Genomic DNA, 19,615 nt, shown 5'->3' with positions numbered 1-19,615 from the left:
GCACTCTGTCTCGTTTCTTCTCATGTATTTCTAATACGCACATCTCTATCTTATTTGAGTGACACGAATAAATAATAAATGAATGAATAAATAAATAATAAGCTTCTTCTTCCTCGGACATAAGAAGGAAAACATCTTGAGGAAACCTGCACACTGGTGAACAGTTCAGTTCACTAGTGCGTATGCGACTACTTGCCACGAGTCGGCGGTAGGTAATCGTAAGTCATGTCAGATGCCTTTAGGCGACTTGAATAAAATCTGACACCAGTGATATGATGATGAATTCACCTATTGTCCTTCTTCCTCGGACTATCAACGTCATAGAGCAGCGCAAACGCGGCATGAGCGCCGACAGTGAAGACAGGCATCCACAGCGGCACGCTGACGGCAGCAGCTGCAGACAGCACGACCACACTTAGTGCTGCTAGAGGGAACACCAGCAGGAGACATAGTGATCCGAGGCCACCGATGACACCATAATTCCATATGCAGTTCGCTTGCCGGCTCAACCCTTTGCCGAGGAGACCTTTAATGGAAACATTTTTAATATTATTTATATAAAGAAGTTACATAAAATATAGCGAATATATGGAGTTTGGTACTCGTCATTGGTGAAAATGCCCAATGGAAAACGCGTCGCTTCTTCTGCATTCGCGTTTCGGAAGTGTTTGCCTATTGCAGCTATTTATTGTCTATTTGAACAAAAATATTTCAGGGATATTAAACTGCCAAGCCCGTCAGCCATAATGACACCAGCTTCAGACAACACGACCACACTTAGTGCGGCTAGAGGGAACTTGAAATATTTAATTGTCGATTTTATATAGAAGTTACATCAAAACACGGGTCAATGAACTATATAGTCGATTATTATCTTTTCTATTTTTAGTGCTCGCACCTATTTGATAAAATATGTCTTCGCCGACACACCGGAGCCAATGATAACTCAATAATTCCTTTTAAATTATTTGTATTCATGAGTTTTTAACATACAGTGAAAAAAGTACGTAAGTAGGCGCGCCAAATTTTTAGAAGACAAAGTAAAAAAAATGACTTGACTTTGACAGCCCTGACATTTGAGAAAATTAAAAAGTTAGCCGGTGACACTAAAGTAATACAGCCAAAGGCCTAAACATCGGCACCTGAAAATCAGCGTTTTAGTAGTAAGCTGAGTTATGACCATTTTGACTGCTGCAGCATACGAATGTTCGTATTGTGCTTTTATAGATCTAATCTTCTTTTTATTCTGTTATTGATGACCTCGGTGGCGCAGTGGTAAAGTGCTTGCCTCTGAACCGAGAGGTCCCGGGTTCGATTCCCGGTCGGGTCATGATGGAAAATGATCTTTTTCTGATTGGCCCGGGTCTTGGATGTTTATCTATATATGTATTTGTTATAAAATATGGTATCGTTGAGTTAGTATCCCATAACACAAGTCTCGAACTTACTTTGGGGCTAGCTCAATCTGTGTGATTTGTCCTAATATATTTATTTTATTATTTATTTATTATTTTGTGTCTGTAACAGTTGAATAAACAATTTATCTACCTATCTATCATTTAAGTTACTCATATTTGTTTGGTACTTGTCTTTGGAGAATATGCTGCAATTTTATTGTTAGTTGTTTAGTCGTGTAAGTATATATACATAAGTTGAACAATAAAGAGTTTACAAACAAACAAAATGTGAAGTTCCACGGGTAAAGTTAACTTATTATCCGATATTTAGTCATATCATGTAACCTGCTACTTAAAACTATTGGACATTGGAGAAAATGCTGCTGCAGTCGAGTTTGTTTCTTTAGTTCTTCAGTTCGGAAATGTTTCCTATTATAAAAAAGCGAAAGTGAATTTATTACTAGTCTTAATATCAAGAAATACATATGATATTGTTATACTAGAATTTTCTCTAGTTTTGTATTCGTTACAATTAGTGTAACGAATACAAAACTAGAGAAAATTCTCATATCACCTATTGGTCGAAGGCTCAGTCTTAAAGTCTGCCTGTTACATGATTTTGCAATAAAATTAAACAAATAAATAAAAGTAAATAACATCGCTCACCCGTATCCGGCTCAGTTTCAAACTTAGTGCGCTGTTTAGATACATGTCGCCATAGTGTGAGCAGTCGCGACCACATAGTTTGTGTTTCGCTGCTTCGCTTCGGGAATAGTGTGCCGTTCACCTAAGGTTAAACAAAAGCGACACTTTAGAGGATGAAATCCCATCTTAAAAATATATTTTGTAACTTAAGAGCTAGTCATCATCATATCGAGTGTGTTATAGCTGACACTGGTGTTAGAATTTATTCAAGTCGCCTAAAGGCATATGGCATGACTTTTACGACTATTTACCGCCAACTAGTGGAAGGTAGTCGCATCGTATGATACGTATATGACAGTAGAGTGACTACTTGGGTCCCGACTGATGGTAAAAGATCGCAAGGCAAGCCGAAGGTGCGATGGTCCGACGAACTGTCGGCCCTCGATAAGGAATGGCAACAGCTGGCGGGGAATACAAGCGGTTGGAAACAAAGAGGGGAGGCTTTTGCCCAGCAGTGGGCCCTGAGAGCTAAATAAAAAAGATATACGTCACTATATACGACGCGAAGACTTTAAGAAACGTCGTTCAAAGGTAAAAGGAAGAAGGGGTCAGGAAGGCTATACAAAACGAAGGAAAAATAGTGTCGTTTCTTATGAAGAAATGAAACAGTTGACAATTGCAAGAAACAAACGAATGGAACTCCAACAACAAGAGCCTGGCTCTTAATCTGATGAGATGAGGTAGTTACGCGAATTACGATTATTTTCACCAGATATGCACCACGTGATTTGAATTTTGAATTCTAAGTATATTCCATTATGGCCTACAATACAATGGACTTAATTTGCCACATAACCAGTAAACAAAAATCCAAAGATGTCCGTATAAAAGGAACATGGGCGTTTATTATATTGTGCTTTCATGAACTGTATTATGTAGGATATTTTATCCATACTAATATAATAAAGAGAAAATATTTGTATTTTTTTTTTGTAATGGATAAACTCAAAAACTATTGGGCCGATTTTGATGAAATTTGGCACAGAGACAGACGAAACCTTCAGGAGTAACATAGGCAACATTTTTTATTATTGTTTCACCCGAGCAAAGCTGGGACGGGCCGCTAGTTGTATATAAGTAGGGTTACCTGTGAGAGCTCTAACTCTGGCACTATTGGCTTCACGCAGATGAGAGTTCGTAAAGACAGCGGGGAACACCAGGGAATCAATATACCCAGCAGAAACATCATGTTCCAACTCCAACACCATGTGCTGTTGACAACAACAACACAACAACATTACCCTCTGCTTCATAAATAAAAAAATATTGTTCACCGAGGCAAGAACAAGAGGGTGACATGTTAAGCCTGGGACGTAGTCGAGGGCGTTAATCACCCGAGTTCGAGGATCGTACTTTTTTCCGAGTGATAGATACATTGTGCTTTATACGACACATGCCTGAGGGATAATGAAATATCATTTTTTTTTTCCGGCAAGAGGTTATTCATTACTTGTGCACTTTTAATTTATTTCAGGTTACAGGACCCATATTCACACAAAAAGAATAACTGACAAGCACAGTATAATTATATATTTCTTCCTTCGCTTACCGGTTGACTAGATAAGTTCAGTTGTCAGACAGGATAAGTTCACAGTTGTCATTGCGATTTTTCATTAGTATTTGTTTTAAAGGGGTGTTTGATAAGCAGTAACGAGTAACCAGTGAAAAACTCATGCGGACGAAACAGCGAGAAAAAGTTAAAGCCTAATTTTGTGGTAATTACTAACTATTTATAAGCTAAAGTTTTTTCAATTAAATACTTAGGTATCTTGCCAATTATATATTCTTCAAAAAATCCATATAAAAAAAAGTCCAATATATTTTCGTCGCAAATTAAAAATAAAAAATCAAAAACCACTCACCGATGCGCCAAGTTCAGCAGCCTCCAGCCCGGCCACCTCGTAGTGGTGGACCTCACGACCTCCCTGTCTACCAAGAACACCGGCTGCGAGGGGTCGCTCCTGGGGGTCACTATGGAGGTGGCCCGCGTGCTCAGCACTGTGGGGATCCTCTCGCTGCGGCCCCGGAAGTGGCGGGTCACGACCCAGTGCTGCGGCAACCAGATGCGAGTGGCCCAGGAGAACGTGCGTGTTGGTGACTTCGCCGCCTTTAATTCCTGGTGATAAGGTTCAATACTGCATGCATTTTTCTACGATATTACTTTTTGACAAATCAAGTAGCCCGTGTATAAAATAAATTATATAAATGAATTCACATAACGAAGATAGTAAATCAAATCAAAATAAAAATCAAATCATTTATTCAGAAATTAGGCCTTCACAGGCACTTTTTCACGTCATATTCTAAATTAAATGATGTTTACCAAAGCTACAAACTACTAGCATTTCGCAACGACCACTGCTGAGAAGAAATGCCGAAAGAAACTCATTCAAACAGTGTTGGTCCCTATTATGCCAGAAGGGCTTACCATTTTTTAAATATTAATTTATGTATAATTGTAAGTACACAATAAAGTACATGGTCAAAAGGTATACTGAAACATATTATGATTGTGATCAAGTGCTGATGAAAGGAAAATATATATACCTATATATATATATGTATAATTAACCAAACAAAAAAAAACTTTTAATAAAAGATCGAGCTGACCAGTTCCCCCGGCAGCACCCGTTCACGAGTTGATAATTAAGTAGTAAGTTCACGAGTAATATTAAGTATCTTTTTGTTCTTGTTATAGTACAATTAAACTCCACACACTCTACACTCCAACACTTGTGAAGTCACTCTTGCTACTGTCATACAATTGATTCGACTTAGAGACGTATTATAGATGGTTGACACAGTAACTTGTTATTAATAAAAATTCTAGAGAGAAGGTATGTGCTGTTGATTGGATATCCTTTACTTTCTTGTAATAAGGTTAAGGACCAATCGCGCTGTCACTACTCAATTGCCTTGTTTGCTCATCTGTCTAATATTAACATTTTTTTTAAATGATGAAATAATTTTATTAGTGGATGTATTATGTTTTTGTCTAGTAAGAAGTTATGTTCCTTGGCTCACCTGGTTGAGAAACTCCAAGTGCTGTTAGCTTTTACAATAAATTAATGAAGGCTGTATTTTGTAAGGAGGTATTTAAGTACGATATGTATGGAAGGAATTCTAGTGACCAACCTTGAGCAGCAGCGGCTCCCGGTCCCTGAGGAAGGCCAGGTCCCGCAGCAGGAAGTACCTGTGCTGCAGCAGCTTGTGCGCTTGCAGCGCCGCCGCCGCGTCCTCGCGCGCCGCCCAACGTAACTCCAATTGTAACCTACAATATAGGTTATATAATTACGGACAAAATCACACAGATTGAGCTAGCCCCAAAGCAAGTTGCGATACTATATTCTATAACATATACATATATAGATAAACGTCCAAGACCCAGGTCAATCTGAAAAAGTTAATTTTCCATGTTGACCTGACCGGGGATCGAACCCGGGACCTCCAGTTTAGCAGTCCGGCGTGATGAGCATTAGGCCACGGGCGTCTTGGGGCAAAATGTCCTTTTCTCGAAATATCCTTTCTCAGAATGTCCTTTTCTATTTTTTTTAGAATTAAAAGTGTTACAGTTTTTTTATTAAAAGGACATATTGAGAAAAGGACATTCTGAGATAGGACATGTTGGGAAGAGGACATTATGAGAAAGGACATTTGCACTAAGACGAGGCCACGAAGGTCGTCAGGATATATATATATGGAATTATTACATGAACTCTTTGTTTTACACCATTTACATAGGTATATAACGTATGCCAGAATTGAAAATTATTTGCAAAATATTCGTGCGTATTCGGTTCGGTGCAAGAAGTAGACATTTTCCCGTGAAAATTTATGAAAAAAAAAAACTGATTTTTTTGACTGGTTTTGTACTCCGAGCCCGCATACCACTTACTTTTCGGCGGCTTTGGAGACTTTCTCGGCTCTCCAGCTGTCGGCGCGGGACAGTATGGGGTGCGCTGCGATTATCTTCGCTTCGGCTCGCGACAGACCTGCTTCCAGTTTCCGACGGATATTGTCCTCCGCTCTGCGGACGCCATTTTAATAACAATAAATAAATTGTTTTAATATTTGCAAAATAAATTTAAATCAACAGAAAATCGAGCCGTCAACGTCTGCTGTATTAGCTTCTCTTATAAATGGATAGTTTAGCAAACGTTTGGTCCAATGCAAATTTACAAAACTTGACGCTAGAAACATAGAAAAAAAAGCCTGTTTTATGTCCAGCTGCTGGTCAAAAGCCTCCACTTTCTGCATAACTCTCAATTGAGTTTTCCCGCCATTCTGTTAATGCGCTGAATGCCGTAGCTTTTCAGAACAAAATTAAACATTTAGAAAATACACCGTCCGTCCAACATGAAAATATAGTAACAACAAAAAATATCATAGCACGTAATATATAATAAATTAAAAGAAAAAAAAAAATCGTTTTTTTAGAAAAGCTTTTATTTAAATGCTCCAAAAAGAAGAAAATAAAATTTTCCTTTAAAATTTTAACTTTCAAATCATTTATTCAGAAATTAGGCCTTCACAGGCACTTTTTCCGGTCATATGAAGATATCTGCTTCAAAATTGAGTAGCAAGATTCCACCCGAACAAACAAACATTACAAGTTAAATAAAAGCTTTTAAAAATGGATGGATAATTACATTTGGAAGAGTATCACTTTTGATTTTACAGAAACAAACAATACAATATATCAAACAAAATATCTTTAAACATTACAAAATAATATAACAATGTATATATATGGAGCAATGGCGGACTTATTGCTAAGCAATCTCTTCATATTGAGAGCGACAGTCTTCTGTCACTTTCTCACTATCCAAAAGTAGCACATTAAATCGAAATGTTCGTGTCTTCATACCTGTCAAGAATGTGATAAGCCCTCAACTGATCCTGTAATAGTGCTGGCACGTCTGGGCCCAATGCGAGTAGCTGTTCGCTGTTCAGTACTGCGTTGCAAACTCTGTTCACGTATTCACGAGAGGCCGCCGCTTTCACGTCCTGGTGTGTGAAATTTTAAATTGACTATCATATGCTAAAAATGTATTTTCGAAAGTTAACATTTAATACAACTAGTTGAGGGTAAAATAGGAAATAAAGTTTATTATATAACGTATTTTCTTGTTCATCCTGACACTCTCGTCCCGTTGCATGGATTTCACAATTTCTTACTTTTATGTTACCTGTGGAGACTTTGGCTCTCAGTTTCCTACTCCTCCGTGGCGACCTCGGTGGCGCAGTGGTAAAGTGCTTGGCTCTGAACAGAAAGGTCCCGGGTTCGATCCCCGGGTCTTGATGGAAAATGACCTTTTTCTGATTGACCCGGGTCTTGGATGTTTATCTATATATGTATTTGTTATAAAATATTGTATCATTGAGTTATTATCCCATAACACAAGTTTCGAACTTACTTTGGGGCCCGCTCAACCTGCGTGATTTGTCATAATATATTTATTATTTATTTATCAATTTTGGTATTATTTTTCTGTGTTTTACTTTTTAAATTCAGCTTTTTTTTTCTTAGTTCACAGATACTCAATACTCACCTCCTCAATTTCCTTGACGGGCATCTTCTGACTGGCCAACATAGCGGCTCTTCGCTCCCTAAAATGTAGGAACCAACCGCGCGATTCGCGCTCTAATATCGCTTGCAGTGTGTGCGCGGCTTTACGTAGGATATCGCGCCGGTATAGGCGAAGGTCCACCTGGAAGATTATTATTTTATTTATATTTCACGACATCTTCTTTTTCTTCTTCGCTTCTCCAATCATCTACTCTGACCCTCGTAACAAGGGCTGACGTCACTAGATATTTCTTGTTATCTCTGCTTGTTGACATTACTGTTTTGTATTTCAACTTTTTGAAATATTTCTCAGTTCGAAACAGAGATTGAGTGCAAAGAAAATACAAAAATTGTGTTGGCCTGACATTGTCATCCATACTAATATTATAAAGAGAAAATATTTGTATTTTTGTTTGTAATAGATAAACTCAAAACTACTGGGCGGATTCTGATGAAATTCGGTACAGAGATAGGCGTAACCTTCAGGAATTACATAGGCTATATTTTATTTTGATTTTACCCGAGCAAAGCCGGGGCGAGCCGCTAGTAGAAGATATACGTGCCAATTTCCTGGCCACTAAGGATGCTAAAGACCTTGGAAAGGGGAAACAAATAGTAGGAAAGCGGACACTACGAGCTTGAGAGAAAGAGAGAGATATATAAAAATGTTGTATTCCGGAGACTTACATCTCCAAGATTAGTCGATGTCTAGTCACAGTTCAAGAACTTTTCACGATAGTATAACCGACTTTGGAAGAAGTATATACAGACCTTAGACCATCAATGGGACACAACTACAGGCTAGAAGAAGAAAAACCCTCGACCAGGGTGTGCCGGTGCACTGACCTGCGTCCGCTGCGGCGTGGTGTAGACGCACGGCACTCGGGGCATGGTGCGAGACTCCCGCGCGTCTGTCTTCTCCGAGGCCGCCCGTCTCATCTGCCGCGTCACCCACGCAGCCAGCACTGATATGTCTTCTTGATGTTCGGGCTTGGAATATTAAATTAAAAATCGATTGAGCGAGCTAGCGAAGCGACCGAGGTCTACAAATCAACTTGGGGCAAAATATTTTTTTTTGTATGTATGTATGTATGTTTCGAACCGTCGTCGGTTAAATTTTGATTAAATTTAAAAGGTATGTAATGTAGGATATGTCAATAGAATTTTTAAGTTCGTGGGGCAACACAATCGGTCAACTAGTTTTTGAAATATTCACAATTTTGTAAAAACTCATCAAAAGTTTGCGAAGTTGCAAAGTTTGCTCGCGAAGTCAAAGTAAGTTCGCGGCGAACAATTATTAAAAATAGACATACAAAGTTAGTTTGTCTGTAAATAAGTAGATTATATGACAAGATAGTAAAGCGAAGCGTTTTAGAAGAGGATGCAGTTGCGGGCGGAAATGTCGATTAAGTCTTAAGGTGTATACTCTGCTTTTCACTACGATTGCGAGGAAATTGACAAATACTTCATATCTTGGCTAATTAAATTACTGGCCACTTACAAGCTGATTAGATGGAGACTTTACTATTTTTCCGGAGCATTTTACTTTTCTATTAACACTATTTGCATCCGATGAAGGAAAACATCGTAAGGAAATATGCACAGTGGGGGACTATTTAGTTCACATGTGTGTGTATTAAGTTCACTTACTATGGTAAAAACTGTAAACTAAGAACTTTAGGTAGTGTTAAATAAATGACTTTCTTTTGAAATCTCTAAAATCATTAATTAAACCTATTTGTACGGTTACCGCTCCTACCCAGCTAATTTATGTACATTGAAATGTGAGCTTTAAAACGTCCACTTTAGATGTACTTTACAATAACAGCAAACTAGCAGACAGCTTGCTACAAGTTTCCTTTCGGTTCTCTGGTTGTCAACGCAAAATATATTTACAGGTACCGCTCTAAAGCTCAATTTACAATGAACTATATGACCTTCTTACCTTACATATCAGCTCAGCAACTAAATACCGCGACCGTTCGTCCCTGATCTTCTTCTCGAGGTCTTGGGCTTCCAGCGACGGCATACCGATCACCAGGTCTAGTAATCTGAAGGAGTAATTCGGACTCAAATATATTGTGGCAAAACTTAGACAAAGATTACTTATTTGCAAAAACACGGGTTTACATTTTTTTCACTATGTGGTTTAAAAAAAAAACTTGCTATCTATCATACCACCAAAACAAAACAACGTAATACATCAGACATGGAGACTATTACTATCATCTCTTAAGCCTTTATACCTTCGAATAAACCTAGGTGATGTGATTATCTTCGGCATAGGTTTTATCATCTTGATAGATCTCGATGCATCACAGTCGGTTATACGTTAAAAATATTAGTTCGCCTATCGTGCTTCGATGGCTAAATCGATGGGCCGATTTTGGATAGATATAGTTACACAGAGTCAAATATATAAGCTACCGCGGGCAGAGCTGCGAAAAACAGCTAGTAATAAATAAGCACGAATGGTGGTAAAATCATATATTTCAGTTTTTCTTGAAGATTGATTGGTAGATAATGCTTTCAGTATTTAATTTAGTCCGATCTTTGTACCATACTGCTAAATAAAGTTTTTATATATAGCACTAGCGGCCCGTCCCGACTTCGCTCAGGTAAAAACACAATAAATTATACACCTAAACCTTCCTCAGGAATCACACTCTCTATTGGTGAAAACCGCATGAAAATCCGTACAGAGTTTGAGTCAGACGCGTTACAGGACTTTGTTTTATAATATGTAAGGATCATTATAATGGCTCACCTCTCGAGTCCCAAAAGTAAAGACTTGACACCAGATATAACCGAAAACGGTTCATCCCTTAACAGCCGATCCCTCGCCACCACCACCACCAATGACAGTGCGCGAGCGAGATGGCAATACAGCTCCTCTCTCGCTCTGACCCGCCCGCGTTGCAGCCATGGTGCGACTCGCCACACGTGCGTCTGACCGGGAAAGTGGCGTGATGGGACTTCGAACTCCCTGTGGGACATTTTAAATTGACAATTTTATTTTAAAGTTTGCAATAAATTTAATGCTATCTGTGGAGAAATAACTGATATTAAAATTCCACATGTGGCTTATTGGCGATATACTTTTTGTAATAATCGGGTTTATTTTATAATGTGCATTTAAATTTCTTTATCTATCATCAAATCGGACTAAACTGTTTATTTCTCCAAATCCAATAAGATTTATACACGACTAGTCTCATATTATACAAATAGCCGTACCATAACGTCTCAAAAAGAAGAAAGTTTTAAACATTAAAACTGTGCCATTCATTAATATATATCTCTATATAGTATTTTTAAAGTTCATTACTTCGTTTATATTTATTTTAAATAATTATCTTATAATTAATGTTAATAAAATCTTTAAATGTAATTCTTCACAGCAAACTATTTGAAGTTTATTCATTAGATTGTTTATTATATAAAAGAAGTAACAAATATATGATTCCGTATACGGTACACTAATACGGACATATAGTACAGTCGACAGCATATCAAACGACCCAAATACATTGCAAAATCGTAGATATTACAGCAAGCAGTGTACATCGTGATATGCGATTGACTGTAATGTGGGGGACAGTTAAACCAACTCCCTGCCTAACTTATTACTACATGGAGTAAGGTTTATCTGCACTCTACTGTACAATCATGCTTTTTTCAAATACCTAAAATATAGTGTGACTAACTGACTACCGTAACAATGCTGAAAGATGGACAAGTACTAATAGGAAAGAGATAGGCAATATGTATAAATTCAGTTTTTTCCTACAAGTCTTACTATGTAAACAATTTTACCACGTCTTTTTATGATTATACAGCAATATAAATTAAAATAGACTTTTCACGAAATTACTTTCGTGGTCAATAAATGTTTTACTATAGAGTGTACAGGATTGAGCTTCTATTTGATGTATTTTGAGGATTGTTTACATGTTAAGCCTCGTAAGGAAAGATGGACTGTAGTGAGTGGATCATGCGTCGAGCTGGGGCCATGTTGATGTCAATGTAAAGTCGCACTTTAAAACAACGACTGAACCACACGTTATTGTTTGAGAGTTCCACATTGTTTACGATTGTCATCAATATAAAAATAACTTTATTACAATGTAATCAAGGTTCATTTTTTTTTACTAGCTATCTACTTATAATACCTTTATTTCTAGCAGTTAAAATCAAAATTCAAATTTTAACTCATACAAGTATTAGTTTTATTATCTGATTTAAAGATAATTAATCTGTACTGTGGCAATATAAATTTTATTAATGAAAAATTTACTGTTATGAGTTTCTTCTGGCATTTCTTTTCAGCAGTGGTCGTTGCCAGCGAAATGCCTGTAGTTTTTAGCTTTTTGAGAAATTACTATATAATATAAAATTTGACGTGTAAAAGTGCCTGTGAAGGTCTAATTTCTGAATAAGTTATTTGATTTGACGACTTGTTATGACAGCGCGTCCAAATGGTCGAAACGTTCTGAGTTCTGAAAACCACCCTTAAAGGCAAACAATAAAACAAAAATAGAAAAATAAACTCGAACGCTGACAGCCGCAGACATACTCGAGTATGACAAATAATAGGAAACAACAATGACGTGTGATTTGGAGCAAACATTTGTAAATGTTGGCATCAACATTCCAGTACACATATAGTATAACATAGATATACAGAGGATACAGGGCGACATACCCCCATTCCCGTATTGATTCCAATTGCTTAACATTTAGTCTCTTCGGCTTAAACACCCTGTCCTTGTGCAAGCTTTACGAAAAAAACAATCTTTTTTTACTTTCTTAATATCAAGCACGATATAAATACATTGATTCTCTATCAAGTTATAAAATATATGATCAAACTGCTTTTGGGTGTTGAACTGAAACTTCTATGAACAAATCTGTATTAATATTTCTATAATGCTGCGCCCACACTTGTCACTCAATAGGCAACGCATAGCTTATGTACTGCCAACTGTCGCGTATCCTTCTAATAATTCGTGTACAAAATTTCGACAGTTAGCAGGAAGATTTGTAGCATCACGCGATAGTGAGGGCGCAGCCCTATAGTATTCAAGTATAATAATACTGACAGACGATATAAGTAGCAATGCATACTTTCACAAATTTCAAAAAATTCCATTAGTCCAATAGCCCATGAAAATTAAACGTTTTTTTTTTATATAAATGGTAATAAAAAATATCTAAATATCGCCTAATATCGGATGACAAAGGCGAATTTACTAAAGTCTGCCACAACCCAGAAAGAATTTTACTTGGTCTTAAAAAACAAAGTCACAAAAACAGTCAAATCATTACAATAGTTAATAAGTTATTGTAGAAAACCATAAATTCTTTTCGCATGTGGCACTTGCTATATAAAGCTCCAGATATGTACTAGCGTATGATGATTGCTAATGGGTATCATCAGTGTTCTAACCTATTGTAACCGAAAAATACCGCCACCATCACATTTTTATCAATTTCTTTTATTTTTTAGCGAAAAAATATAAAATGATCTTGACAAAAATTGTAGTTGCAATGGACTAAACCGATTTCGATGTTTGAGATTTAGTAAACTTCCTAAAACTAAAAAATGAAACGGAAAATTATAATAGTTTCAAATAAAATTGTTTATCATAATTTGTGACATAATTTGACAAGGTAATATTTAACACGATTTTTAATTTTTCGCAAGGAAATAAAATGATTTTGATAAATATTTAAGGGTGGCGCTAGTGAGCGGCTAAATAGGGCCTTAAAGTTGATTCAGACGGTGACTGAAAGAGAGGTCGTCACGTACACGTTGCGTGCACGCGTACGCAACGCGGCCGTATAGTTCCATACAACACAACGTCACTGGTACGCGCACGGTTACGCATACGATACGTCTTGTCCTGTATCGGTCTGCACTCGGTCTGAACCTGTCTTTATATAAGCTCTAGGTGTTGTTGATGATCTTGTAGAAATGTGAAATGTCATTAATTCTAGGAACATATCTAGTTCAGCTTTTAGAAAATATCAAAATTTGACGCAAAAAATGCCAATTTTTTAAGAAATGTCTTTTAATTGACCTATCTGTAAGTATATGAGTGTGTTTAAATAAGAAGGTACGGTCGTACATATATATTAAGTATTATTAGAAAATCCTATATGTATATCATTAACTCATCAACGCCCAGGCAAAATTTTTGAAAATGTATAATTTATTCATGGTATTAAATGACTGAAAAACTAAATTCTGTTTCAAATCAGGCGAGGAAAATCTTCTTCTTGTTTATTAATAATTTTGTTTTTGCCTCATTGTGTATTCTACGACTTATTTACCTATTCTTATTGTAAAAACATGTTTGTTTCAACTTGCTCCTATTATTATCTTTGTTTTGTAAAATCCAAATTTTCCGAATAAACATAAAAATTAATATTATAATTCTATACAAATAGTTAATGTATGATCGGTCACGCTCACTAGCGCACGTGTGAGGTAACTAATATGCGCATACGCACGCGACGCAACTTGATAGCGATAATGCCTTCAATAATATTAAAATCGAATGTTTTCTCATTACGTTTTCCTTCATTGGAAACAATGGTCAATGACAACTACACGAGTCAAATTGGTATACAAAATCAAGATACGAACCTGGGACCTTTCTATCTCAGACGGGCGTCTTAATCAACTTGACTACCGCCAAGTAAATACAATAGACAAAGAAAACAAATTGAAATAAGCGCGTTCATGGCAGACATCCCTTGAAACTTGTCGTAACAATGGATTTTTATTAGTTACATACTTTAATATCCACCACATGTGGATTGTCACATGTGCTCAGAATCTCGTCGAAAAGTAAACTAAGTTATGCTCATTGCAATTTAGAAGCTATTTCCAGGACATAGAGGTCTACCAGTCTGTATAAACCAGCAAATTACGAACAAATGTCTGGCTATGCCGCTTCCGCCTGGTCCCGACAGAAGGGTCAAATGACCAAGGGATACTGTCTTGATGTCGTCAAGGATTATACCTATGCGTGCCAGCGGTCTGACAACCAAGGATGTCGAAAACCGTGCGAAGTAGGAAAGCGGACCTTGGGCTCCGACGCTGTGTGAAGAATCCGGGAAAACGCTCAGGAGAGAGAGATAGAGAGAAGTCCAACTATGTAATATACTTCAATTCGCCACGATCACTGTCCATTGTGTACATAAATATGATATTTTAAAGACATCATCATCATATTTGCTAATAATTCATTTATATTTGACCAATTAGTAGTGACATAAATCAATCATAACTGCTGGAACAATGGTTAGCAATAATGATGTAACATCACTATATGATAGTAGGCTGTTTGTTGATTGGTTTTAGAGTTCATCATCGCTCGTATAGAGTACACCAAATATAATCGATGTGCGTCATGTGTGTGAGTCATAAAGAACTTTACATAATATAAATTTAATACACTTCACAACAAGCACACAACTTAATTAAGAGGGTAGTGTTTCAGTGTTTCACAATAAATCTCATAATCCATCCACGTATTGATGTGGATGGATGAATTAATTGATGAAATTGAAGTGAATTAATCAATATTAATCCTTACATATTATAAAACAAAGCCTATTGCCACGTCTATCTGTCTGTTCGCGATAAACTCATAAATTGATGCATGGATTTTCATGCGGTTTTCACCAATAGATAGGAAGGTTTAGTTGTATAATTTGTTATGTTTTTACACGTGCGAAGCCGGGACAGGCTGTTAGTATATTATAAAAAGAAGTCCCCCTGTCGCGACTGTCTATCTGTATGCTCTAAACTCAAAAACTATAGAACGGATTTTTGCGGACGGACGGAGATTACATCGGGAATTAGAACGAATGAGATTTGAATGAGATGGAAGGGTGAGAGTGACATGAGTATCTTTAGCAATAGCTTAGTTATATATAAAATACACGCATCACAGAGTGTAATATGTTTTTATATTATAAAGAGATTAACATTTTAAGACGTGATGATGTGATTAAAAGTTTTAAGACGTGGATTGAATCTATTTTTAGCTCGTCTGTACAATAGCCACAAATTACGGGCTGAACAGCGGATAAGCACTATAAATACAATTGCAAGAGGCACAATGTACTTAAACAATTGAACTTCGAGTTCATGACACAGTTTAGGGAGCGCACATAGAGTTACCATATTGTGAACCATATCTTTCTATATGACAAACTTGCGGAGTTGGATCACCAGCGAGTGCTAATGCGTTGCCAAAAACATTGTACTGTCAATCGCTTGTCAAGATACTGAAACGTAGATGCGTCCGAATTGACATGAATTAAGATAGCTTGTGATGTGCTGTTGACTGTACTTGTAATGAAACTACAACCTTTTTCTCTAAAATTCACTGAATAAAAAAAAAGCAGCAAAAAATGTATTGCCGGTGCGACCCATATACAAAAAATTGGAAAACTGGAAAAATCAATTGCTACTTTAATTTGATAAATCGATACACTATAGTTACATACGTTCCAATCTAAATTATCCCCAACCAAACCAAATTATCCTGGCTACAACGTGCATGATTAAAAAAAAAGATAAGAATCTATTTGTAATTTTAATTAATATCCACTACGTTTTAAATTTAATGGTCACCCTATGTCCTTTGCAGGGAACGGCTCGCTTTGTCCCTTGATGGTTGACAATGGATTGCGCCCGTACATTTTTTTTCACTGTTCATTAATATTGTTCTGTAGCGACCAATTAACAGAACATCACATTTTCGTGGTAGAGTATACTTGAATGTAGACTTAAATAAGGTGCGTGAAATCAATACATATGTAGAAATATAAAATCGATATGTACAAGAAAGAGAAACATACTTTAAACATCTAGATTAAATTTAAATAAAAAATAGAAAAAAGATATTCACAGTATCTTTCGTTACTATATTTGATGTTTCTTCCATCGTGTATTCCGAAATGTTTACAGATTTTAGCTTCTTCTTGGTATCATTCAAGCCCATCAAACGCGTAAAAATAAACCTCAAGATTTGACTGTGTTTTTATTTTACCGACCCACTTTGAGATCGCTGTTCTTAATCATCGAGGCTTGTCAGCTGGCAAACAACAACAGCATTCTCAAGGAGGGTTAACATTAGGCAGGTGGCTTATAAAGTCAAATCTGAACCTTCAATTCTATGGTTTATTTTTCATTGTCGGCGTCATGGCCCCGAAAGTTACCCAAGACGCGAAGATGAGAGAGACAATCATTAGTCTGCACTTAGCTTTAGAGGTTACAATATTATTGCATGCAACCAATGCAAGGTCGACGTGTAATTATTACGCGGTGCTATCTCAGAGCGTTTCGACCGCTGCGGCCGCGCTGTCATTACGATCCGTTAATTTTCTCGAGAAAGGAATAATTTCCATAATCAATCAATTATAAAATCGACGTTACCACAATACAGATTCATTGTTTTATCTATCTACGCTTGGTCCTCCATCGAATTGTTATAGAAATCTGGTTTTGGTATCTACATTTAAAATCGTCAAGTATGAGACCGTTGTGCTTCCATCAGGACAGTGAAACAACGAAGTAATGATCTGATAGCACGCTACACAGCATTAAATTCGCGTAATGGCGAGCCTCGGACGTGTGACCAATTAGGAAAGCAATTCTAAACTTTTTCGACCGTTTGCTAACGAAACAGCTGGTAATCATACCGGGAAAATATATAACATTTTGAAAAACCTGTCCGTTTTCTATTTCGAAAATTTATCCTAATCCTAATTTATATTGTAAATGCGAAAGTATATAAGTTTGTTTGTTTATTTGTTTGTTACCTCTTCACGCTCTATCTACTCGACCAATCTTCTTGAAATTTTGGATAGCTACATGTGGTTTTAAGTATGGAGAGGGACATAGGGTTACATTTCGTCCCGTAAAATAACATTTCTCGCGGGAAATTTACGCGGGCGAAGCTGCGGATTAGCTAGTAGCTACTTAGTAATTAAATTTTTATTCACAGATAGAAACTGTCCAGAATTCGATTGTGGTGCTCGACAAACCAGTGGAATGATTGAGAGGGAGTTATCACATTATGCCACACATATAATAATGCCACGTAATTATTTCTTGCAGTGGAGACATGTTGCATTACAAGCATACCTACCTGACATACACTATAGCAAGAAAGTCGCGACATGATATTGATTCAGCAATCCGTCTCAAACGAAATACAATCCTGTAACCCAACCTGTGCGCTCCGTCTAGACGAACACTGTCGAGTTGATCAGACTAACAGTGGGTTGCACCATTCAACTTTGAAGTTAACTTTAACCTACGTAGAAAAACGCAAAGTACGACATTTTGTATAAACGTAAGTGACGCGCAGGTTAAAATGAATTAAGTGAATTAATCCGAAGACTTAGTTGCATCAGTCAAGTTTAACTTTAATCTGCTCGCCGCATTTGTGAATCGAACAATGAGTTGTTGTGCGCAGGTTAAAAATTGACTGGTGCAACTTATGTTTAATTTTATGATGGCCAGCTATGCACATAAGAAGCATATTAATTGAATAATATTACATAGATATACATATATTATTTAATTATTATACTTCTTAGCAATTAGCTAGTTTAGAATTATGATCTAAAGCAATTTTATTCAGAAATAGACACGAATTAAATAAATAAATAAAAATTGGCTTGCTAAATATAATAATAATTGCTATAGAAAAAATTGTTTTTCAGCATGATAAGGGTACCGTTTAATGAGTTATTACGGCGTTTCTTGTCAGGAATTATTATTCCGAAACGTTAGTACGTAGTTGAAGTTTTGAGCAAAGATTTTTAACTTTTACTAAATGGGCATTGATGAGTAATGTACTTCAAATCAAATTGATTACAAAGAAAAATAATTTGATGTAAGTACCTAGTGTAGACTAGTAGAATAATTTGATGTAATAGAGGTTATTCATTACAACACACTCTTTTAACAATACATACATAGGCTAATTTGTAAGCATTTTCGTTTTTGTTTTTTCGCAATAAAACTTGGTACTCGCCGTAGTAACATTACAAGACTGCATGAAAAATAGGCTCTTGCATTTGAAGCGCGTCATTTTTATACTAAATGACGAATTATTGGACACATACTAGTGACTGATCGCCAACACGAATCTTTGTGTTGTCGAAATTAGTCTGGCAAAATTTACCCACAGCATAATTAAAGTAAATACTAAAAATTACCATAACTTCAATATGTGATTTTTGTTGTGTACGAAATAAATAATTTATTCTTATTATACCTATCTATTAAGGTCCAAAAAGACTTCCGAGAACACCGTAAGTCAATAGTGTAGAATATACATAATGTATAGAAGTATTTTTAATTATAATTCGCGTGAATACTACGTCGCGAGTATATTTGGGGCTTTAAATGGGGCTGATACAAGTCGCTAATATTTTATAAGAATGTAATTAAATGTATTTAAACAAATGTAATTAAATAAGAATGTAAATGTTTGTAATTGTAGGAAACATAAAAATGTTTCAACGTATTGCGAAATGGACGTCCTTTTTCCCTCACCCTTTTTCCCTGATGGCATGTAGCTGCTTCGGCGACAGAGGATGAGGTTCGATGCCGGCGTCGAGAGCGGCCGCGTCGAGCTCGTCGCACGGGGGCGCTGCGATGATGTCCGAAGGCCTATTGCCCGGGCCGGTGAAACGCGACTGCGGGAGCACTGTGGGGCAAGACCAACGTGTTCTAAACTATGCAATTAATAGCCACTGGGCCCGGCTTCGTTTTTGTTTCTAAATTGTTTAGAAACAACAGTGGAAACTGCAGAAAAATCCGTTGCGTGTTTTAAATGGCGAAAACTTAGTAACAGACAGACGCAGGGAGCGACTTTTTATTAGTAATTATTCTTTGTTTTTGGGGATG

General features: G+C 36.7%; 1 protein-coding gene across 4 annotated transcripts in view; it reads right to left on the bottom strand.

Moving 5' to 3' along the window:
• LOC128673516 (uncharacterized protein) overlaps positions 1–19,615 on the bottom strand; it is a 47,754-nt gene that overhangs the window by 26,621 nt on the left and 1,518 nt on the right. For all 4 annotated transcript variants that reach the window (XR_008405091.1, XM_053751411.1, XM_053751412.2 and 1 more), the window contains exons 2-13: positions 19,262–19,415; positions 10,439–10,657; positions 9,617–9,722; positions 8,518–8,661; positions 7,655–7,813; positions 6,970–7,109; positions 5,998–6,129; positions 5,238–5,373; positions 3,965–4,218; positions 3,190–3,313; positions 2,064–2,184; positions 289–526 (exon numbers count right to left, since the gene is read on the bottom strand). Coding sequence is in view for 3 of the 4 variants with exons in the window: in XM_053751411.1 (XP_053607386.1) it covers positions 289–526; positions 2,064–2,184; positions 3,190–3,313; positions 3,965–4,218; positions 5,238–5,373; positions 5,998–6,129; positions 6,970–7,109; positions 7,655–7,813; positions 8,518–8,661; positions 9,617–9,722; positions 10,439–10,657; positions 19,262–19,415 (1,927 nt within the window). In the remaining variant the exon portion in view is untranslated. The remainder of the gene's footprint in view (positions 1–288; positions 527–2,063; positions 2,185–3,189; positions 3,314–3,964; positions 4,219–5,237; positions 5,374–5,997; positions 6,130–6,969; positions 7,110–7,654; positions 7,814–8,517; positions 8,662–9,616; positions 9,723–10,438; positions 10,658–19,261; positions 19,416–19,615) is intronic.

This window comes from Plodia interpunctella, chromosome 11 (genome assembly GCF_027563975.2).
Source record: "Plodia interpunctella isolate USDA-ARS_2022_Savannah chromosome 11, ilPloInte3.2, whole genome shotgun sequence".
Lineage (NCBI taxonomy): Eukaryota > Metazoa > Arthropoda > Insecta > Lepidoptera > Pyralidae > Plodia > Plodia interpunctella.
The sequence above is the reverse complement of the archived record's forward strand: the minus strand, read 5'-3'. Positions and strand labels throughout refer to the sequence as shown.